General features: G+C 42.2%; 1 protein-coding gene across 1 annotated transcript in view; it reads left to right on the top strand.

The window, feature by feature from the left end:
* Nucleotides 1–8,198: 8,198 nt before the first annotated feature.
* The window catches only part of Ccdc15 (coiled-coil domain containing 15), a 66,334-nt gene continuing 50,764 nt past the window's right edge, over nucleotides 8,199–23,768 (top strand). The window contains exons 1-3 of the mRNA XM_028755837.1: nucleotides 8,199–8,613; nucleotides 13,603–13,752; nucleotides 14,912–15,103. Coding sequence (XP_028611670.1) covers nucleotides 8,434–8,613; nucleotides 13,603–13,752; nucleotides 14,912–15,103 — 522 coding nt within the window. The 5' untranslated portion in view covers nucleotides 8,199–8,433. The remainder of the gene's footprint in view (nucleotides 8,614–13,602; nucleotides 13,753–14,911; nucleotides 15,104–23,768) is intronic.

Raw genomic sequence — 23,768 nt, 5'->3', positions numbered from 1 at the left:
TTTTGTTTTGTTTTGTTTTGTTTGTTTGTTTGTTTGAGACAGGGTTTCTCTGTGTAGCCCTGGCTGTCCTGGAACTCACTCTGTAGACAAGGCTGGCCTCGAACTCAGAAACCCGCCTGCCTCTGCCTCCCAAGTGCTGGGATTAAAGGTGTGCGCCACCACTGCCCAGCGATGTCTCTCATTCTCAATTTTGAGTCTACAGTCATCGATACCATAGCAAAAGAAGCTTTCTTGCTCATAACAGCTAGTGGCAGCATGGATCACAGACATCCACGTGGTTTCCAGTGGCACGGACCTCATCACGGCCTCCAGTAGCAGCATGGACCACAGATCCCAACATGGCCCCCAAGCTTCCAGTGCAGTTAATGCCTCACCCATCCCCCACCCGCCTTCAGAAAAACTGGTCCCACTCACATTCTTAAAACGCATCCTACTCACATTCTTTTTAAAATGAGGTGTTTTTTTTTCTTTTTTGCCAGTTCTTTGAGAACTTCACACAATGTGTCTTGATCATATTTACCCCAACTACTTTCCTTAACTCCTCCCAGATCCAGCCAGCCTGCATTTACATTCTATGTGTGTAGCATACACAGGGCCTCGGGTTTGATTCCCAGCCCCCTTTCTTTCTCTCTTAACAACAGAACAGCCTCACTACAGTAATAAGTTAGCCATATACTTGATTAAGTCACACTAATGCAAACTATATATACCTATCTCTATCTCTCTATATATCTCTTTCTATATCTCTCTATATATCTCTATCTCTAGCTATAGCTATATAGAGAGAGTCTTTCTGAGTTTGAAGAAGAAGTACACTGCTTGATTGTGGGGGTCACATGACAAAGCACTGTGCTACTTTTAGGAGCTAAGAGCCATCAACAGCCAGCAAAGGAGCAGGGACCTCAGTCCTCCACCCACTACGAGCTTGGAAGACGAATGTGAACTCCAGCTAGGAACACAGAGTCAATGACAGGTTGGTTGTCTCATGTTGGAGAACGAGATACAGAAGTGAAGGAAGTCAATGAAAGTAGCCGGCCTATCAAGCAGATTTCCGTGGTGGACAGCTAGCATTTAATCTTCCTGAGAAATCTGGAAAGCAGTGACGAATGTGTCTCAGAGTGATCCAACTCCATTGCAGCGGCAAGGAAGGTGGGATACTTACCCATCACTAACTACATCACTACTACCAGACGTGCTCAGAGCTGGGGCTTCGGGTAAGAGTAGGAAAATTTCCCAGACATCTGAACAAGACCTTCTATGGAAGCATCCTACCCAAGCTTCTTTCCTTTCATAACTCCCTGCCCCCACATTGTTGGTGTGTGTGTGTATGTGTGTGTTTCTGTTCAATTGACTCTGTCAAACCCTTTACCACTATTCATCCAATTTTCCCAGCACCTACTTTAAAGATTATAGATAACCTTATTTTACAAAGAAAACCTAAACTTCCAAAGGGTTAGCAACTTGCTAAGAAGATCATGTAGCTACTACAGATTAAACCAAGGACTCCAGATTGATAATCAAGAAAATGTAGGCCTTTCTCTGTATTCACGGTCCAATCTTTGCAGGAAGTCCTCCTCCCGTGGACTCAAATCTCAGCTCTGGTCCAGCTTTTTACCACCGTCCTTAACTAAGCTCAGGATGTGAGGCAGCCCATTTCTGCTCATTCCTTCTGCCCCTCCCCACTACTGCCAAAGGTATTTTTAGTTTTGATCAGTAAGCCTGTGCACAGACAATGCTGTAGTTGCTGCTTTTCTCCGTTCGGGTCCGTGTGGTGGAGAGAGGCTGCAGGGCAAACAGCAGCCAGCTAGTTTGTAGAGCTGAGAAGTGTTGCCTGGGAAACAAGGAATTTGTGTGCAGTTTTGTTGTGAAGAGGCAGGGCTGGGCCTCACTAGCAACTTCTGAACACAAGAGGCAGATTAACTAGCTCCCTTGGTGCAAAACAAGCTTTTTGAAGCTTGGACAGTGAGGAATGGCCCTCTCCAAGGACATTCCCCCTCACCCTCCCTTTCTTTCTAAAGTTTCCCTAGGTGGCCTTACTTTGAGTGGCTTCTGAGAAATATCAAATGGAAAGTGGAGAAGGAGTCAGAATGCACCCCCTCCTCTTCCTAGGTCCTTCACCCTGAACAAGGGCTTTGCTGACTGAATATTTGTCTATATATGATAAGACACTCAGAGGAAACGGTTTCTGGGGAGATATGTATCTCCAAAATCTGCAGGGTTTGTTAGGAGAAATATATGACCCCTCCCACCCCCAAGGGTACCCAGGGGTCCTGGGTAAAGTCCCAGAGATTGAAAGAAGGTGCACTTATTTCTGTCCTGGAAGCCGAAAACACATCAAAGCCTTTTGTGCTGAGAGTAAATATTTGATTTCTGAATAGAATTCCCACCCCCTCAGAAACCCAGAGGAACTCAGGCTTGTGGCTATGGTTGCTAAACGTGCCCTATTGAAGCCGCTCTCCAGAGGAACAAAGGGAAGAAATTAATTGGCCTTAAAGAGTTGGAGAGAACCAACCAGCTTTCTCTGACCTACTTAAGATGCTGCCCTCGAATCTTAAGGACATTTTAGGGAGCATCTCTGGAGCTCCAAGCTTGTAAGGCTTCGGTGTCGGCTGTAAACAGGCTGGGAAATCACAGGAAGCCACCGATGATGCCCGCCCTTCAGAAGCACCATTGTCTCCTTTCTCTTAGGTCCTCAGATGGTGTCCACCCACCGACACCATCCCAGGGAAGGATGCCTTCTCACTCTCCCCCTCCCTTCTCACCCGCCTCTCAAAGAGGGAGGCACGGAAATGAAAATCAGCTGGCCAGCATCCAATAATTGCCTACTGTGTGAAAAGAACTCTATGTCCTAAACATTAAGAATGGTGGACCACGGGGAGGGAGCGGCATATTCAAAAGCAATGGCTGGCCTGGGCAGGAGCTCAGTGGTAGAGCATGTGCTTGGCCTGCACAAGGGCCTGGGACCAGTCCCAGCACCAAAAATCAAAATAAGTGATAGTTGGCACTCTCCCTATTTAGGACCTTAAATATAGCTGGAGAAGCTGTATCTAAACTCCCAGTGAGTGGTAGATTATTAGTAGTACATTTGAATTGCTATTTACAAATTACTTTTAAGGAGTCTGTGTGTGTGTGTGTGTGTGTGTGTGTGTGTGTGTGTGTGTGAATAATAGAATCTCCTTCAGTAAGTTTGGTCTCAGACTTACTATGTAGATGTGAAAAATCTTGAACTTCTTGGTCCTCCTGCCTCCACTTTCTGAGAGCTAGGACTGTGGCTGTTTCTCAGTTTTATGTAATGCCGAGGATCAAACCCAGGGCTTCATGCATTCTAGACACGAAAACTACTATCTGCCCTCAGCCAGACCCCAAAGAAAACAGTGAGTAGAAAGAAAGCGGGTGTTAGGGACTTCAGAGATGGTTCAGCAGCTAGGACCACTTCCTGTGATTCCAGAGGACCTGAATTGGCTTCCCAATGCTCACTTTGGGCAGCTTATAACTTCCTGTAACTCCAGCTCCAGGTGATCCAACACTTCTGATTTACATGCACACACACACACACACACACACACACACATACAGAGGCACATACACACATACACAGGCACACATATACACACACACACATTTTTTTAATCTTAAAGGGGAAAGATGAAAAAAGGAGGGCTCTGAGAGAGGATGTGGGAGAAGAGAAAAGATGGGTGATAGAAAAGCTTCCCCCCACCCCCTACAAATAACAACCAACCATACAACCATGAGGGGTGGGCCTGATACACAAAGGCATTTGGTATATAAGATCAAAGTAGAGAAAATAAGGTGTCTCAGTAAAGCCACCACTCAATTGGTAGGGGAGGTGGCTTCAAAGACACCCCCAAATTTTCACCCCTCATGGCAACACTTAAAAGGATTTGGGTTTGCTTACTTTACAGATCCTGGCCATAGTCAGGCTAGGCTTTCTGAAAGTGGAGGATGAAGACTTGTCACTATCCCTTTATTTGGCTGGGTTAATGGTACACACCTTTAATTCCAGCACTGGGAGGTAGAGGCAGGAAGAGCTCTGAGTTTGAGGCCAGCATGGTCTACATAGTGAGTTTGAGGACACCCAGAGCTACATATTGAGACTTTGTCTCAAACAACAATAACCACCACCACCAGCACCACTACCACAATCACCATCACCACCACCATTCTTTGGCTATCAATGATAGAAGTTTACATTGACCTGTTTAGCAGGTGTGTGTGTGCGTGTGTGTGTGTTTTCTTGTGTTATGTAATAAAGTTAGGGTAGAAATAGGAAGTAAGAGGCTCAAGAGTGATCATGACAATTATTTGCTGTTGGTGTCAGCTTCATTTTTCAAACTTAAGACTTTTTTTTATAGGACCATGGTTACTAGATGCTGTACAATATGAACATAATTCATTATAACTTCCCAAAATAGTGGGAAGGTTCTGTACCAACATTGCCAAGTATGGTAGAGGTTAGTGCTATGTGGTTAATAGGGCTGAGAAATCAAATGATACATTTTACTTAATTTATGGTTTTGAGACAGTCTTGCCACATAGCTCAGGCTGGCCTTGAACTCGCTATGTCACTTAGGCTGGTTTCAAATTTAAGGTGCTTTTCACGCTTCAGCCTTCTGAGTGCTGGGGTCACAGGAATGCACCATTACAATGGGCTTTCATTTTGATTAATTCATATTTAAATTAGCTTAAATTTAGATAGCTGAGGCTGAAGAGAAGGCTCAGAGGTTAAGAGCGCATACTGCTCTTCCAGAGGACCTGAATTCAGTTCCCAGCACTCATACACAATGACTTATAACTTCCTGCAATGCTGGCTCTACATACCAGTCAGTCAAGTAAGAGTTTTTCTCTGTTATAAATAATAAAAAAGAATACTAATTGTATGATTAGTAAATTACTCTTTGGTCAGTCTATTTAGAACATTTGCCATGAGGATAGCCTTGAGACCTAATCTTATTAGAGAGTCCCCATCTTACATCATCAGAGGGGAGAGGTTGAGAAGCAAACAGTTGAAGGAATTACAGTACTCCCAAAATGTGACAAGTCTTTCCTGGACAGGGAGCTGGGCCATCATGCATTTCTTGTCTGTGCTAGATATATATTTGGAAATATGGAAAGACACTGAGACCCCCTATGTTCATTTTTTTATATATAATACACCATAAAAGAAAGAAAGATTTCTGTGCCCATGATACAATTAGAGAATCTTCTGAAAAAAATAAAAGTACTGAAGCAGATGATTTTTCGAAAAACCGGGTGTCATTTGTGATGCCATTTACACTGAAATGCTACTGCAAAAACCTGGCTTGCCCAGCAAGCTGAAGAACCATTCTAGTTCTTCTAGTTAGAAAGGTTACCTTTGGAGATGGTGAGGGAGGGAGAAGAAGAGGAGAAGGAGGAGGAGGAGGAGGAGGAGGAGGAGGAGGAGGAGGAGGAAGAGGAGGAAGAGGAGGAGGAAGGAGAAGGAGGAAGGAGGAGGAGGAGGAGAAGGAGGAGAAGAAGAAGAAGGAGAAGGAGAAGGAGAAGGAGAAGGAGAAGGAGAAGGAGAAGGAGAAGGAGAAGGAGAAGGAGAAGGAGAAGGAGAAGGAGGAGAAGAAGAAGAATGGATAGCATTATGGTCTGCTTTTAGGACATCAGCCAAACCCCTGGTTAGCTGTAGGTAACCCTGCCCAAACTTGGGAAAGAGGTCAACTTGGGTATCACTCAGCTGCCCGGCTCTGGGTTCTTAACACTTTGTTCCTCTAAGAGTTGGGATAGGAGGGTTTATTACTGTTACAGAGCTTCTCCTTGCCACAGGCTCTGACGAATAAAATATGACCGAGTTTTCTATATTGCTACAACTATGGTTCAGCTAGTCACAAACAGGAGAGTAGTGACCAAATAGCAAACTTCTCCCTGGTGTTCAACAAACAATTGGTTCTGTGTTGAGTGGACAGCTGCCAAGAACACAAATACTTGGGGCTTTGTGCAGACAAGATCAGGGATTCCCAGTTGCAGAAACAGGATTATTTAACTCTGCTGAGGGGTGCTCTGGAGCTGGGACTCCACACTCTGTTGTCAGCAGAACTTGGTATTTTAAACTTCTGAAGATGCACTTTTCTAAATCAACAGTTCCCTTGCTAAAAAACCAATCCCAGCCATCTGGAATATCTAAGCTTTGTAGAAGAGGTTAGAAAACGAGCTGGATCTCTGATGTGAATTCTTTGGACTTATGAGTTCTTAGAAAACCTCTGGCCTAGGTTTTAATGGAAAAATAAAGAATCTGAGGTAAAGGTTTGAGGAGGACAAGGAGCTACTTAATAACACCTTTCCCAAATGGTGTTTTTGTGTGTGTGTGTGTGTGTGTGTGTGTGTAACCTAATCTCCACTTTGTCCCCAAGAAGTGACTTTGTTCTGTCCATCACCCACCTGGATGGAAGCAGGATGGTTTTTTTTTCTTGTTATCCCTAACCATCCCCTTGTTTTTTCTTAAAAAACATCCTTAATTTTAAGTCTTGTGTCATCTGAGTGTATCATTTTCTGCTTTCCAACTTACGTTCATCAACCAACCTCCAGATATGTTTTCTGAAATGCCTTAAAGATTGTTGTTTCTGACTATGACTAACCTGTGCTTGTCATATTTATTTTTTTCAGTACTTTCAGACTTCCCCTGGACAATTTGTCCATTGCACTCGTCTTTTATTTCATTGACTGCACATGGTCATTTAGCCTGTATGCATATTTGTTCACTACGTTTGTGTCTGGTGCTCACAGAAGTGAGAAGAGGGTGCCGGATACTCTGTAAGACCCATTTTCTTGTTTCCAGAGTTAGGGATCAGAGATTATTCCCTGGCTGCTCTAACAAGTTGGCCTTCGTCACACGTGCTTAATTAGCCAATTGAAAGAGCCACATTAAACATGAAAAGCAGAAAATGCTTTATTCACTATGGTCACAAAGGGAAGAGGGACAAATAGGTCCATCTTCCAGGAGTCCAAACATGAGGATTAAGTTTAAACAGGAGGCATAATTAAACAATCCTGGTCAAGGTATGGTTATTGATCCATAATTGTTTCAGCTCCTGTCTCCTGCAAGGTGGTCTGATAAGTTGTTGGCACTCTGGGACGTCTCTTTCTAATTTCTGGGAAACAAGTTTCCTATATGGCTGGCACCAGACTTCAGCCTTTCCCTTCTCAAATCATGAGATTCTTGGGGGAAAGACCTATGAGGTGATTGCCTCTTAACCAGCCTTTCCCCGTGTATTCTTATTCCTAATTCTCAATACAGCGTATGGGGTGATTTTTTTTTGAATTGGTACTCATTAGCTCACAGTTCTCTGACAGTGCTCCATCTCAACATATTATAGTGCTCAACACACTCTGTGTGACTTGACACGCTCGCCTCGGATCTTCCCTTTCACCCTGTTCTAGTCAGCCTCCTTCTCAGTCAGTCAGTGCTCCCACATAATGCTCATTCTCTACTCAGAACATTGTGTGTGTGTGTGTGTGTGTGTGTGTGTGTGTGTGTGTGTGGCGGGTGTGTGTGTGTGGGGTTGTATAGATGCCCAGGGAGGCCAGAAGAGGATGCTGCATCCATGGAGCTGGAGTTACAGCAGATTGTGAACATGTGGGTGCTGGGGTATGAACTTTGGTCCTCTGGAAGAGCGGGAAAGTCTTAACCATCTCTCCAGCTCCAACCTGGAACAGTCCTATACCTGGGTATGATGGTTTGTGACTGTAACACCAGCCATTGGGAAGGCTAAGGCAGGAGGATTGCAAGTTCCAGGCCTGGGCTACATAGTGAGTTCAAGTCCAGTGTGGACACTTTAGTGCCTTTTCCCTGAGATTTCCTCAACGGTGAACGCTTGCTCGCCTGCTCACCCTGCTAGACATCTGTCTATGAGATTTGACACAACTACAGCACCAGAGTCCACAGAGCAGCCGAGTCTAACTAAGCTCGCTGTGGCTTTCACTAACCGGCATTAGCCCTCCCATCCAAAGGACAGGAAGCGGAAGTGACGTAACCCCGGCGCTCGGATCCCCGCCTTCCCAGCCCAGGACGCGTGACGAATACGGAAGGGGCAGGGCAGGCGTCCGCCGCGGTGTGACAGTTTGCTGTTTGTCCTTTGCGTAGCAGCCCGCGGAGTTTGAGTGTGAGGAGGTCGGGATCGCGGCGGGCTCCAGGCTTCACAGGTTCCCCCGTCCATCTGCCCGGGCCTCAGACGCCCCTCCGCCCCCGCTGCGGTGGGTGGGTCGGCGCATTTCCACAGTCTTGTCCCCAGCGCTCGCCTATGCTCACCTCTGGGCAGTTTTTCATCTCCCAAGTGAATCCTCGTTTCTTCATCCTCTTGTCTCCGTTCCTTCCAGAGAGTAATTTTTAAACCTTTTCTCCCCCATCTTTATTTCTTGTCCCTCTTTCTCTTTTCTCCTAACCAGAAATCAATGCCAGGAGATATGGCGCCCCTCAAGAAACATCGGAATCCCACAAAATTGCCCCTGGCTTTAAACCCCACGAAGAGCAAGGACGTTTTGGCAGTGCTGGCTGAGAGGAACCAGGCTATAGTACCAGTTGGGGCTTGGGTGGAACCTGCCTCACCAAATTGGTCGGGAATCCCACCACATGTGAGTGTCAGTTGACCCAGATGCTGCGATCGCTGCCTGCCTTTTTTTTTTTTTTTTTTTTTTTTTTATTAGCCTTCTCTAATTTTTGGTGTTTAAAGAGGATGCTGTTTCCATTCTGTTACAGATTATATTCTTGTGTCAGAATTATACAGTAATGATGTATTTTCCAAAACTTGCTTCATCTTTGGTTGACATCATCAAATGTTACTTAGTTCTTACAATATATAGGCAAGTAGATGAGTCTACTTCACAAACTTGATTGTTTGCTATGAAATGCATAGGTACCACGTACCTCTTCCCGACACCCTGTAACATAAGAAGGATGGTAGTTGGTCACTCTTCAAATGTTCCTTAGTTCCCCCTCGTGTATAAGTTTTTAAATGAGGATCCCGGCAAAATGAAATAAGAAAATAAAAGAGGTTAATCCTGACAGAAACTCTGTGGAAGTTGTAAATTCCACGAGGACAAGGGAGTTCTTGTTTCTTCTTGTTTTGGGGTAAAGTAGGTCCTTCAGGATGTAGTTGTTGAATGAATGAGGAAATATGGTCTTGGTTGTCTGTTAAGGAATGGAAATGCAGTAAATGCAGAGAGGGTGGAAGTGGTTCAGATGAAGAGACACTCTTGCAAAAGTTTACACATGTAAATATCTGATTCTCTTGCTAACAAATGAGAGCAGTTTTGCACGGTTTTTGTTTGGCTTTGTTTAGTATCTCAAGAAACCATTCCTTAGCTGGTCGTTCAGATTTTATTGTGCATATCGAGCAAAGTCACGTTCCACACCCCTTGTTTTTAAATTAAATAATACGGCCTAATAGACATAATAATGCATAGTAAGTATCTGTGGAGCATAGGAGATATGCAATGTTCTTAGAATTTGCCAGGTGCTAAGCATGGGTGATCTTAGAGGAGAAACACGACATTTAACTAGTACATGCAGATCTGAGAGGTGGCTTACAGGTAGACATACTTGGGTTCAAGCCCGATGAACTGAGGTCCTGGAGTCCAGGTGCAAGCCCTGTATTGAGGTGGGAGGCAGACAGACGGGAGAACCTTCCAGGAGCTTGTGGCCGGGAGTGACACAGCAGAGGTAAGAGAGACCCTGTGTAGCTGGTCTCTGCTACTTTGCAGGTCTTTCTTTTTTTCACCCTTCTCCACCCTTCTCTTCTAACCTTTCAGTCGTCCCCTGACACTAGATAACGGGGGAGGGGGGTGGGGGGGAGAGAAAGAAAGAGATCCCTGAGTAAAGTCAGGGGTTAGAAAGGGGACAACATTATTGCTAGCTACTTCCTGCTGATTAGAGACACCGAGTTCCCTGGGGCAAGTTTGATCTTTGTCATAGGATATGTAATTTCTTCTTGCCTCTTCTTTGAGCACAACTACCTGACAAACCCTAAACAACAACTAACTAACCAACAACCCAAGCACACCTCTCAGGGCCCTGGCATTTGTATACCCTCTGAAAAGTCCCCAGAATTCCAAATGTCACACAACTGTAGAAACTTATCTGCAGCTGACAAAATCATGTCCCTGTTAGAGCACGAGGCAAATCACAGTCACCGGCTATGGGCAGTCTGAAGTAGCCCTATCTCTCTACACCCAGGGTCAAAATGAAAACACATTCTCATAATATTTGTGTGTCTTTTAAAGAAACCAAAACTCCAAAACGTCACTATAACTGTGCCTTAAAACCAGGTGGAGGGAGAGAGGCAACTCCTGAAAAGTCCTCTAATCTCCACACATGAGGCCATACCATCGAATGCACACATTTGTACACACATGTATACATGTACACACGCATGTGCACACACTAAATTTTAAAAATGTTGGGTTAGAGAGATGGATGGCTCAGCAGTTAGGAGAATTGGCTGCTCTTCCATAGTTCTCAGCACCCACATGGCAGCTAACAACTGTTTTTTAACTCCCAATTCTGGAGAATCTAAAGCTTCTACAGACATGTAGTATATAAACAAACACCCAAGCAGAGCACCCCAACACACATAAAAGATAAAAATTAATATTAAAAGATTATAAATGGCTAGATGTGGTGGTGCATTCCTTTCATTATAGCGCTGAGGAGGCAGCCACATTGGATTTCTGAATTTGAGGCTAGCCTGGTCTGCATAGGTCATTCCAAGTCAGACATAGTAAGACCCTGTCTCAAACAAAATAAAAAACCCCAAAACATCAATGCCCTCCAGTTATAAATGTTAATAACACAATATTAATAACACAATGCAATATAGCAAGTTAATTTTATTTATGTTCATAGTATATATAGTTACACATTCACTGGTTGATGCCTACTTTGCTACTTTTCAGGAAGGAACTTAAAAGTCGGACTGCATGTGATGAAGTGCTAAGACTATCTGTCTTAATCAAAGAAGAAAGATAAGACTGGGTTGGTTGGGAAAATTTAAAAGAATCTGGATAGGTAGATAGATGACTTTCCTATTAAGGGGACTGAAGACAGTTGGAAATACGGAAGTGGCTATTAGAAGGTGGGTTAGGTTGGTTGAAGGGGAAGGTTTAGTGCAAGGATGGAGGCTGACAGGATTTGAAGATAAGGGGAGTGGGACATTCTATAGTGATAGAAAGTCGTGGGGAAACTATTCACTGTTTACTGTTTATAGGTAAGTTCCATAATCAAGCTGTTCTGATTAGATTAACTGCTTCAAAGTGTTAAGAGTTAGGGAGAGATTGGATTGAGAGGAACAGATTAGAATAAATTAAAACAATTCAGACGTGAGGCGTAACATCGGAGTTTCTTTAGTAATGGGGAATGGAGGAGAGGAACACCTTGAAAAGGTGCGTGAGCCGGGCGGTGGTGGCGCACGCCTTTAATCCCAGCACTTGGGAGGCAGAGGCAGGCGGATTTCTGAGTTCGAGAGTTCGAGGCTAGCCTGGTCTACAGAGTGAGTTCCAGGACAGCCAGGGCTACTCAGAGAAACCCTGTCTCGAAAAACCAAAAAAAAAAAAAAAAAAAAAGAAAAGGTGCGTGAAGAAGGAGTCAGTGAGTAAGAATTGGTACAAAGCTCTGTTATCACTGAAGACAGCGTACTTCGGCAAACTGTTAATTCCATCTGTCTGTGTGTGTAGTGCGAAGGTCTGAAGGCTTGCCGACATTGGTTCTCTCCTCCCGCCATGATGCCGAGCTTGGTGATGGCACTCAGCTCCTCCGAGCCTTTACCTGCTGAGCTATCTCACTGCCCCAGTGCATCTTTTTAATGACTAAGACACCTTTACAGCCTCAGTAGTATCATACTGCTCAAAGTCTTTTATCCTGACACCCTGTTTGTTAAAAATAGTTTAAGTACTCACATAGTCAGAATATTAAAGTTTTGAAACACATACAGATTTTCTCCTTTTAAATAATTCTACAATCAGTTTCAGTCAAGCATCTGGTAGATCTCTTTATTACTAAAACATTGGGAATCCATTCTTGCTAACAGCCCTGACACTGTCAATTCGGAGATACAGTAGTGACTTCTAAAGCTTGTGTAATATAAGGGCATTCCTATTCTCAAGAAGAACTTAACATTTCAAGGTTTGTAAAAGACTCATAGCTTCAGAAATTCATTTCTCTTTGGTAATTACTGGTAAATTAAATTAATTTGGTAAGTTAAATTATTATGAAAAGTCACCATGGTCTTGTATATGATTTCTCTTGCATGTTAACCTCCCCTCCCCTTATCTTTTGTTATATAATGAATGATATCAGAACATAGTTGCATAAAGCAGGTCATACTGTGGTGTCATGTCTTAACTGCTTCAGTGTCCTGGGCCTCAGCTGAGTGGCTTAAGTAACTGGATATTTGAGACATCTTCATGGGTCTGGATGTTAAAGTTCTTAGTTCTTTGTAGGCTGTAATGTCCAATAAGGCTTTTTCATGTGTGTGGCCTTTGGGCTAGGATGGTTAGAATACCTGGGGGCTGGCGGGATCTCTTTTCATACCATATGGCTAATTTGGCTAGCTGTGCTTCCCTCCAACATGGGAGTCTCAGAGTAGTCAGAATTCTTTTGTGATACTGGCTTTCCCCATGGTGGGCATTCCAGAGCTCCAGTAGAAGTTGCTTAATGGCCTTGTTGGGGAAGTCATAGACCCAATGCTTCTGCCTCATTCTGTTGTTTATACAAAGACAGATACAATCCAGTGTGGGAAAAGACTATACAATAGCATCAATACCAAGAGACTTGATTTATTTAGGTTAAGTTATATCATTTTTGAATAATGTCTATATAATTTAAGCATGATTTCCATCATACATAAATTATCCAAAGAAAGGAGTGTTAAGCATGTCCTCAGAATTCATAATCTAGGAGGAGAGTTAGTAAGTGCTACATTTTAATCCTATTAAAATGAAATGTGCTGTGACATAAGGGCTCAGGGGAGAGTGCTGGGACGAGGGATAGTCCTGAAGACTAAGGAGGCCTTTGCTAGGTGGATGAAAGGAAAGCTAAGGTACAAATGAGTCAAAGGCACTTGAGAGACAGAGATAGGAGTTTGAGGTCAACTGCAACTATGTAGTGGGCTGTAGACTAGTTAAGGCTATAATAGTGACATGCCCCCTTCCACCCACAAAGGGTGGCTAATTCTAAGTATGAAGACACTGGACATAGGGAACATGTCTGGTGAATGGTGAGTCTGTTTACTTATATTAGGAAGCATAACACAAATGGGTCAAAATCAGTTCCTTAAGAATTAATGAAGACATCTTTAGTTTCAGTTTAATAAAACATTAATGTTTGATGATACAAATATTCACAAATTCCATTTTCTTTAAAGCTTCTGGTTTGCTTTGAACTCTTGGGACTCCCTAACTGCACTTAGATCAGTGGTTTTGAACTATTATTTCCTTACTCTCCTGGAGAGAACGTAGAACTGAGTTTGTCTTCTTCACAATTAATATCCTAACTTCTCTGCAGTCACGGCATCCCTCATAGGCCAAATCCACGACGTTTAAGTCCACTTTCTGTTCCTTTCTTTAAAGACTTCAGCGTGCATAATTGAAGAGGAAATAAAGGAACAGCAACGAAGAAAGCAAGAGTCTCTGAGACATTTTCAGAGACAAGTCAGACACCGGGTCAGTCAGCACGTTAAGCTGAGGAAAAAGCAGCAACTTCACAAGTCTCACAAAGCAGTAAGTTCTGAAGTGAGGTGTGGTGTGAATGAACACACGGTGAGGCCATAGCACCATCACTCCTCTTTCTGATTCTGGTTGTTAAAATCCAAGTTTCTACTGAGCACAGCCAATTTTCATGTAGAGAAACTGTTTTTATTCCTGTTCTGTTCCAACTTGCTTTTTAGCCCTTTTACTAAATGTGTGTTAAAAAAAAAAAAAAGCTAGGATTTTAGGTACAGATTTAAGTTTGAATTCTATCTTTGTTACTTAGCTTTGTGACCTTGGGCTAATTAACTTTTCTAGTTGCACAGTAGTTTCCTTATTTATAAAGTAGGCAAATGCTGAGTATGGTGGCTCATACCTATGATCTCAATACTTGGGAGGCTGAGGCAGGAGGATGGCCATGAGTTCCAAACCTGGACTATAGAATGAGGACCCTGTGTCCAAAAAAAAAAAATCATCAATATATATACATATGTACAATTTATCTCTATATATGATATATATATATATATGTATGATATGTGTATTAGGGTTCTATAAACGAACAGAACAGATAGGGAATTTATTAGAATGACATATAGGGCTGTGCTCCGATGTCTGTCTCTGATGGCGAGGCCAGGAATCCTGTAGTCATTCAATCCATGGGACTGGATGTTTTTGGAGTCCCAATCTGGTGCTAGAGTCCCAGAGGATCCTTCGAGAGCTGCTACTCTTTAGTCTGTGCTAGAATCCCAAAGAAGTAACTCTTCATACCAGCAGGTCAGCAGCAGGGTGGATGAGCTTGCCAGTGAGGGTGAGAGCAAGCAGGCAAAAAACCAAAAGTTCCGTGTTTTTTTATGTGGGCTGCCACCCGAAGTTGGCATAGATTTAGGGTGGGTCCTCATACCTCAAATCATCCCATCAAAGCAATCCTTCACAGGGGTGCTTAGCTCTTAGTTGATTCCAGAAGTAGTCAAGGTGACAGCCACAGTTAGCTATCACAATATAATATGATACTTAAGCTTATAGGATTGACTAGGAACTAGGTAAATTATTATCACGTGTTAGTTCCTCCATCAGCTAGACCTCCTCCCCCTCCTCCCTTGTCCCAGTTGAAAGTCTTATGGCTGCTAGAAGGTATTTTCTGTGTTCCAATGGAGTAGAGTCTCATTATCTCTCTTTTCCCTTGGTGTAGGCAGAAAAGGAAGGCGCTATAGCCATGCGGTACTCAGACTCGGCACATTTAACCTCTAAAAGGACAAGTGTGTTCCCTAGCAGTGTGAATGCTGCTGTTGGAAGTTTTAGGTTTCCCTCTTCCCAGGTGCTTGGTGATGCAGCAGAAGATGGAGAGAATCAGAATCAGTTGTTTCAAAAGCAAGCCCAAGCTGTAAGTACAGATACGGTGTATTTTCTGTCTCCGTGTTTCCCTTCAGTCCCCTGACGTATAGATACGATCTGTTCAGGGTATAGAATAGATATTAGGAGTCGACCTATTGACTTTCCCCCTTTTCTTTGTGTATGTGTGATGTATGTGTGTAGGCTTGTGTGTGTGTGTGTGTGTGTGTGCACATGTGCGTGTATAGGCTTGAAGTTAACATCAGTTGTCTTTCTCAGTCACTCTGCACCTTATATATTGAGGCAGGGTGAGCTCGGTGCTCCGTTCCTATCTCTGACTCCCATATGTGGGATTTGGATTTTTATGTAAGTTCTGGGGATATGAACTCTGATCTTCACAGTTATACAGCCAGCTCTTACCAGCTGCTGCCACTTTTTATCTATTAAAAGTGGGATAGTGTTTATTTTCAGTTTTCAAAACCTGTTTATTTATGGATTGAATGCTGGTTGGTTGATAATGTCTTGCTGTGTACCCTAGGCTGATTCAAGACTCGTATTTGTCTTCCTTCTATCCCCCAAGTACTGGGGTTATAAACATGAAACATTATGTGTTCCTTATTTATGAGTATGCTTTCTATATTCATTTGTTTTTGATAAGACATTGTAGAACTGTCTAGAGAAAGGTATCAAAAGTCTAGAATTAAAATTTATTAGTCGTGAATCAAAGAACATCAAATTTACCAATTGAACTGAAATTATGTTGGTGCCAAGGGATTCAATACAGTTAGTGTTTTATTTATTATTATTATTTTTTTGCTTCTCTTACTTTTGTATTTTAAACTAATTATAACAATAAATTTATATGTACTATATGTCAGGTAATAATATAGTAAATTCTTACATATCCAGAATACTTGGAAAAAAACTTTAGTGACCTTTTTAATGTAACTAATACTTAAAAAATTAAAGCACTGTGAGAAGCATCATTCTTCTCATCCAGTCAGTTCCTTCTTGGTGACCTGAGCTCTTCTTGACGTGCTGTTTACCTTTGCTTTAAGAATTGTTCTTCATTCTACTTGAAAACAGATATTTAGGGATAGTGTGAAGAAAAGAAAAATAAATGTGGAAAACGATGACCACATGAAAACAAAAGCTATTTACTCCAAGTTAATGTACTTTTCCAAGTCCTTGCATAGCTTCAGGGCTTGACCTAACTGGGGCAGCGAGACAGACATATAGGGACATATGAACAGAAAAGCTGCAATTAGGTAGACCAGGCTCTCTGATGGAGAAGCCACAGCACCCTGAAGTTCAGCATGCTTATTATTTAAAGTTGAACAGTGAGATGTGTTGTTGTCTGAGCTGAGGAAGCAGGGCTTATGGTGTACAGCCGGATCAAGGTGGCATGCTTAGCTAATCTTAGGAGCTGTCTCTGTAGGGGAACAGTTTTTGGGTCATAAATATCAGTGGGGAGCAGGAGAAAGCTAGGTTAAACTTTTTCTGCATGCATGATAAACATCTAAACCAGAGAAAGGATTTGCCATTCCTCCCTTGCTGAGGTCTGGTCGATTACTGTGTATTGTGATGCTAAATTCTGACCATCAGATCTGGTTGCTTCAGGGAGGAGGGAATCCTCATTTATACCAAACGATGCTGTGCAACCTTGTTCCTTAATCTAAAACTATTGGTTAAATAAAGATACCTACAGCCTATAGCTGGGTAGAAGAGAGGTAGGTGGGGCTTCGGTTCCTGGGGCTTGGGTTCTGAGGCAGATAAGAGGAGGAGAGAGGTGAAGAGAGAAGACACCTTGGGTTATCGGATCGTGAGAACTGGCCAGTCAGAGCAAGAGCAGCCCATACAGAACATGGCAAGTCATATCTTGGAATTATTGACAGGAAAATAGACAAAATAACTTAGAGGGTTTGATATCTGCTCAGCTATAGTGCTGTTTTAAATATAAAGGTTTGAGGTCTTTTATCTGGGAACTAAACGATCTAAGGTGGGATAGAAACCCCCGATTTTTACTACAACAATCCCTCTGAACTCATCCAAGGAAGGCTTTGCCACTAGCAAGTCATTGGAGTCTGACACTTTGAAAGAAAATGGCCTCCATAGGTGGTGGCACTATTGGGTGTGGTCTTGTTGGAGGAAGTAGTCACTTGGGGCGAGGCTTTGGGGTCTCAGATGTTTAAGCCATGCCTACTGTGACAGTCACTTTCTGCTGCCTGCTGATCCAGATGTAGAATTCTCAGTTACCCCTCCAGCACCATGTTTGTCTGCATACCACCATGCTTCCTGCCATGGTGATAACTGACTAAACTTCTGAACTGTAAGCCAGCCCCAATTAAATATTTTCCTTTATAAGAGTTGATGTGGTCACGATGTCTCTTCAGAGCAGTAGAAACTCTAACTAAGGCAGAATTTGGTATCAGGGACTGGGGTATTGGTGCTAGGCCTGCTTGACCATACTTTTGTTAGAGGAGAGTGGGCTTTGGATTAGAAAAGCAGCTGAATATTTTAAGTGGGACTTCATGGGCCGTCCTGTCAGGGCCGTTAGACTGTGGTGCTGAGGGTGGTTTGAACCTGGCTGAAGATCGTTCAGAGGAGAAGAATGTCAGTGTAAGGCCGAGAGACTAGCGTGTGATATTTTGGTGAAGAATGTGGCTCCTTCTGCCCTTATTAAAAACATCTGCCTGAGGCTAAGTCGAAGTGTTTGGATTGGTTGCATTGCCAGAGAAAATTTCAAAACACCGTAGCATATACTCTGTCATGTGGTTATTAGTGTTCACTCTTATGAAGATCTAATTAAAAAGGAACAAAGTAAGCAAGGAAAAATACAAAACGTACAACTCAAGGAGAAAAGGGGCACCAGGAAGTGGAATGGAGATAAATGGTTCGGTGTAATAGAGGGAGTGGTGACTTCTGGGCAAGAGCCTACCAAGCTAAGCTTTCAACTGGTGAAAAGGAATTAAAGAAAAGGTCAGAGCAGCTGTGGTGATGCACACCTTTACTCAGCACTGCAGAGGCAGAGGCAGAGGCAGAGGCAGAGGCAGAGGCAGAGGTTGGCAGATCTCTTAGTTCAAGGCCAACCTGGTTTTCAGAGTGAGTTCCAGGACAGGCAGGCTTAACTATGGAACACAGGAGGCTAACGAAGTAATTGAATGAGGGGGGCGTGTTCCAGCACTAGCGAGCAGAACCTGGCAGCTTCAGCCACATGGTTCTGCCTTTAGAGTCAAGGATAGAAGAAAAGGGTCATGGAATCGCCCTCACAGACTAAGGAGAGCCACAGAGCTAGCATATGTCAGGGGTGTCCCTGTGTGGAAGCCGAGAGAGGCTACTAGGTGAAGCTGTGAAAGTGAAGCTTTGGTTGCCTTGGAGATCCCAAAACGTTGGAGATGGCTAGCATCCTGTGATTTGTGCTGAGCAGAGCTGCTAACAGGGACTGGAAACAGCCCAAAAGCAAGAAGTGTGTTGCAGTTAAGAAAGCTCACAGGACACCGGGCAGTGGTGGCGCACACCTTTAATCCCTGCACTTGGGAGGCAGAGGCAGGCGGATTTCTGAGTTCGAGGCCAGCCTGGTCTACAAAGTGAGTGAGTTCCAGGACAGCCAGGGCTACACAGAGAAACCCTGTCTCGAAAAAAAAAAAAAAAAAAAAAAAAAAAAAAACAAAAAGCTGACAGGAGTGGAGATCTGAAAACTGTCAGCCATGGAGACGCAGAGTTTGGAGCTTGCCCAGCTGGTTTTGGTCTGGCTTTGATCTAATAGTTCCTCACTATGCTCTCTTCCTACCCGTTTGGAATGGGAATGTATATCCTGTGTCATTATATGTTGGAAATATGTACTCTGCTTTTCAGTTTGATTTTATAGGGGACTGTAGTTAAGAGATTGCGTGAGTGTCAGAAGAGACTTTGAACTTTGGACTTTTAAACAGTGGTGAGACGGTTAAAGACTATAAGGACTTTTGAAGTTGGGCTAATGCATTCCTGTATTATGGTATGGCTACAAGCCTATAGTGGCCAGGGGGTGGAATGTGGTGGTTTAAAAGAAAATGGCCCCCTTAGTCCCCTAGGGAATGGCACTATTAGGAGGTGTGGCCTTGTTAGAGGAAGTGGTCACTGTGGGGAGGCTTTGAAGTCTCAGATGCTCGAGCCATATCCAGTATCGAGTCACTTCTTGATGCCTGCTAATCTAGATGTAGAACTCTCAGCTACCTCTCCAACACCATGTCTGCCTGCATGCTTCCTACCATGATGATAATGGACTAAACCTTTGAACTAAACACCAGCCCCAATGAAATATTTTCCTTTATAAGAGTTGATGTGGTCGTGGTGTCTCTTCACAGCTGTCAAACCCTATGACTGGGTCCATGACATGGCTGTGTTTTTTCAGCAATACACATTCACTCAGAATTTCTTCACTCCCCACAGTGCTTGGTCATTATTGAATTGTGATCTATATATAAGTAGAGAGAGTATTCAAAAAGGCATGCTATCATCTTCAAATCTTGTTTTAAAATTTCTTTTGCCCCAAATTTTTCATTTTGGGGGGGCATTGTGTGATCTGTAATCATTTTTATAATTATTTTAACTTTCTTTTTTAAGTTTATAAATAGGAGCCAGACATGGTGATATATACTTATAATTTTAACCTTCAGGAATATATAAAGTTTGAGGCTATACTGGGCCATGTAGACTCTGCCTTAATAAAAAAGAAAAAAAAATGAAGAATTTATTAAACTAGACACTGGGTACATTATAAGCAATAGAAGAGTGAAGGATAGGTTCAGTCTTTACCATCATGATTGTAAATGTAAATTTCACTGTAATAGAATTTCTTCTGGCTTGAACATATCAGTCAGCGTGTAAGTGAACACATTATATGTGTTAAGCATTGTAGGAGGTGTTATTAATATGTGAAACAGGACCCTCTATAGGTTTATATTTCCTGAAAGATACTCTGTAGTCTGTTATACTCCAAAGGTGGTGCCATGGGAATTCCAAAATTTTAAAATGTAAGGGAAGAGTACAGGGAGAATTCCTGCAAGAGACAGAATTGAACTGTTTATTTTGAATTGGTATGCTGAATTGAATTGATAAATTTGACATTTTGAGGTAAGAACAGTAAAAAGTATAGGCTCTGTAATGTGCTTGTTATCTTCTAGAAGAAGTGATAGTGTAAGTCTCTAGTTGGTATTTTATGAAGGAAAAGAAAAGAAATGAGGTAAGGTAGGAAATCAGGTTTAAAGAACCTTAGTATTAAGAAAGTTTAAAAGTTTGTGTATCTCCTCCCTCCTCTTTTTTTTTTTTTTCTTGAAAAGAGACAACTTACTCTTGGATGGATGTTGGGTGACTTATTAATTTGGTCCTGTGAACTTTTGCCCACACAGCCAGTGGTTGTTTTTATTCTTACTGTTTCTATTGCACTTTTAATCCACTAGATGTCGTTATGAAACCAGACAATGAAGCCGTTGGAGCATTAACTCCCTTACTTTATCTAGAACTGATTAAATAATGCCGAACACACCTTAGTTTCTGAATGTGAGAGAACTTTTCAGGTTTTTGTTTCTTTAAGCTGTAAAAAAAAAATAGAATACTGGGGTTGGGGTTTTAGGGTTTTTTCCCTAACTTTTTATTTTATTATTTAATATGATTGAGTATTTTGCCTGTATGTATGTGTCTGTACATTATATGTGTACAGTGCCTGCAGAGGCCAGAAGAAGGCATTGGAACCCCTGGAACTGGGGTTAGAGTTGTGAGCTGTTGTGGGTGCTCAGCCTTGAACTAGTGTCCTCTAGAAGAGCAGTCAGTGCTCCTAACTGCTGAGTCGTCTCTCCAGCTCCTGGCATTGATTGGTTGTAGTTTAGTTTAGCTTAGCTTAGCTTGTTTTTTTCAAGACAAGGCTTCTCTTTGTAACAGCTCTGGCTGTCAAAGCCATCTGCCTGCCTCTGCCTTGGGAGTGCTGGGTTTAATGTCGTGTGCCACCATGCCTGGCCAGCACTGGGTTTTTAAAGCTTATCTGACTTTTAAATATTTAAGGATAAAATGATTTGATATCTGGAATATACTTGATAATAAAAGCATCAGCTATTGTCTTAATTATCTTGCTGTTGCCTTATAAAATACCTTGACAAAAGCAACTTAAGGGAGAAAGGGTTTATTTTGGCTTTTAGTTCAAGGTGTCGTCCACGAGGCAGCAGGCAAGGAAGGCGAGGTGGCAGGAGCAGGAGGCTGGCTGTTTGCGCTCAAAAAGCCGAGTCTGTAGGAAATGCAGCCATGCTGAAGCCTCAAGGCTCACCCCAGTGACCTGCTTCCCCCAGCAAAACTCCATCTCCTAAAGGTTTCATAACCCTCTTCCTCCAGCGAGGGGTCAACTATTCAAACTTGTGAGCTTATGAGAGACGTTTGACATTCAAACAACAGGATGTGGAGTTATAGGGAAGGCAGGTTTGTTTAGGAGTTAATGCTAGATCTGGGTAATATGCTTGAATTTTATGTACTTAATTACACTTGAGGGAGGGAGGGAAGAGTTGGCTGTAGAGATTGTTCGTAGGTTAGGGCTGCTCATCCAGAGCACTCAGGTTCAAATCCCAGCATTCACATGGCAGCTCACAACTGTCTGATTCCAGATGCAAAAAATCTGATGCCCTCTTCTGCCCTCTGCAGACACTGGACACACATGGCTGACAGACATACATGCAGGTACAGTGCCCGTGCACATAAAACTAAAATGAATAAATCTTAAAAAACAAAACAAAAGCAAAACCACACTCAAGCAAATGAAATAAATAATTGTAAAATTTTTTTAAAAATGAAATAACATTTTTAGGGGCCAGTGGCTCAGTGTCGGAAGGCATTCGCTGCCAAGCCAGTGATCTGAGTTCAATCTCAAGGACCCACATAGTGAAAGGAGGAAACTAACTTTTACAGACTGCTTCTGGCTCCGTGTTTAGACTGTGATTTGGTAGGGACACTTGTTTCAACAGGTAAAGCTGCTTGGCACCAGGCCTGATGACTTGAGTTTGATATCTGGGACCCATATGGTAGAAGGAGAGAACCAACTCCCACAAGTTGTCTTCAGTTCTTCAAGCATTGGCACACATGCACACACACACACACACAAACACACACACATAAATAATAGTAATAATAATAATGAATAATAATAATAAATTAACTGTAGTAAATTTTTAAAAATGTGTTTTGGCTAGTTTTTCTCTTTGTCTTACTACCCAACTCAAATATAATTAGGAACAGAAAGTAAAGAACTAGAGCCACAGAGTGGGAAGAAGTCCCAAGCGGCACAGCCCCTCTGGTCAGCACTGATATTTGTCACGACAGCTTTGGATTCTGTGCTGTTTCTTGGTTGTTTCATTTAGATTACATCTTAAAAACATCTTAGTGTGTTTTCGTTCTTACCACATAACACATTTATCTTTAGATTGTGCAGTTCACCGCTGTTTTCTGACTATCATGGTTTATTGTAGTTTTCTGTTTCTCACTGAATATTTTGCTATCTTGGTTTTTTAAAATAACTTTTTAGGTAGCATATACAATAATTAATTTCATTATGAGATTTTTAAGTATATTGTTATATCTTGCTCTTAATTGCTGTCTCCCACTGTTTTCTGTTCTCTATCCTTCTTCCTTTTGCCAGCCCACCTCTCTCTTTTTCTCTCTCCCCACTTTTGCTCTCCCTCAAACCTAGATTCTTTAGAAGAGAAAATGTGGTATTTTGTTCCTTTCCTTACTTTCCCCTTGTTCTTCTCTACCTTTTAGACCTCTTCTTCTTTCTTAATCCCCTCTACTTTCATATTGTGTGTATGTGTGTGGGGCTCACGTAAACAGATTTTGTGTGTACACAGATTTTGTATATAAGAGAAAATGTGATAATGCATTTGTCTGAGTCTTGTTTCATTTAGCATGGTGATCTCCAGTTCCGGCCACGTGCAAGTGACATTTCTTTCCTTTTTATGGATGAGTGCAATTCCATTATTTTCTTCATTCATTAATAAACATTTAGGCAGGCCTTCTGTCTTGGCTGTTGTAAATAGTGGGCAGTAATAAAATGGCTGTGCCACTGTCTTGTGATATACATACTGACTTATGTTCCTTTGGGTGTATGCACAGAAGTACTAGCGCTGAATCACTTGTTAGGCCTATTTTTAGTTTTCTGAGATACTTCCAACTGATATTTCCATAGTGGCTGAAGTTTGTGTTCTACCAAAAATATATAATGCCAGCATTCTAAGTGGGTTTAGATGGAATCTCAGAGCAGTTTTTCCTTTTTTAATGTGCATTTTCATGATACCTAAAGCTTTTGAGCATTTAAAAAATTACTCCTTGCCATTTTTTTTTCTTTTGAGAATGGTCTGTAGGTCATTTGTCCTTTATTTATTTACACAAGATTCCTTTCTTGTGTGGTGTTTAACCTTTTCAGTTCTTTATAGACTTCTCTGTCAGATGAGCAGCCAGTACTGGTTTTCTCTCATTCTGCAAGGGATAGCAGTCTGCTGATGGCATCGTACGCTGTCTAGAAGTTTTTTAATCTTGTGCAATCCCATTAGTCAATTAATTCTTAGAAGTGCTATCTGTGCTATTGGAGTGTTCTTAAAAAGTTTTAAAAAACATTCAAGTGTTTCCTGTGGTTTCTTCTAACAGTTGAATTTCAGGTCTCATATAAAGATCTTATATTTGATCCATTTTATTTATTTATTTGT

The sequence above is a fragment of the Grammomys surdaster genome, unplaced genomic scaffold (assembly GCF_004785775.1).
Source record: "Grammomys surdaster isolate TR1022 unplaced genomic scaffold, NIH_TR_1.0 126086, whole genome shotgun sequence".
NCBI lineage: Eukaryota > Metazoa > Chordata > Mammalia > Rodentia > Muridae > Grammomys > Grammomys surdaster.
This window is presented reverse-complemented; position numbering and strand designations above follow the sequence as displayed.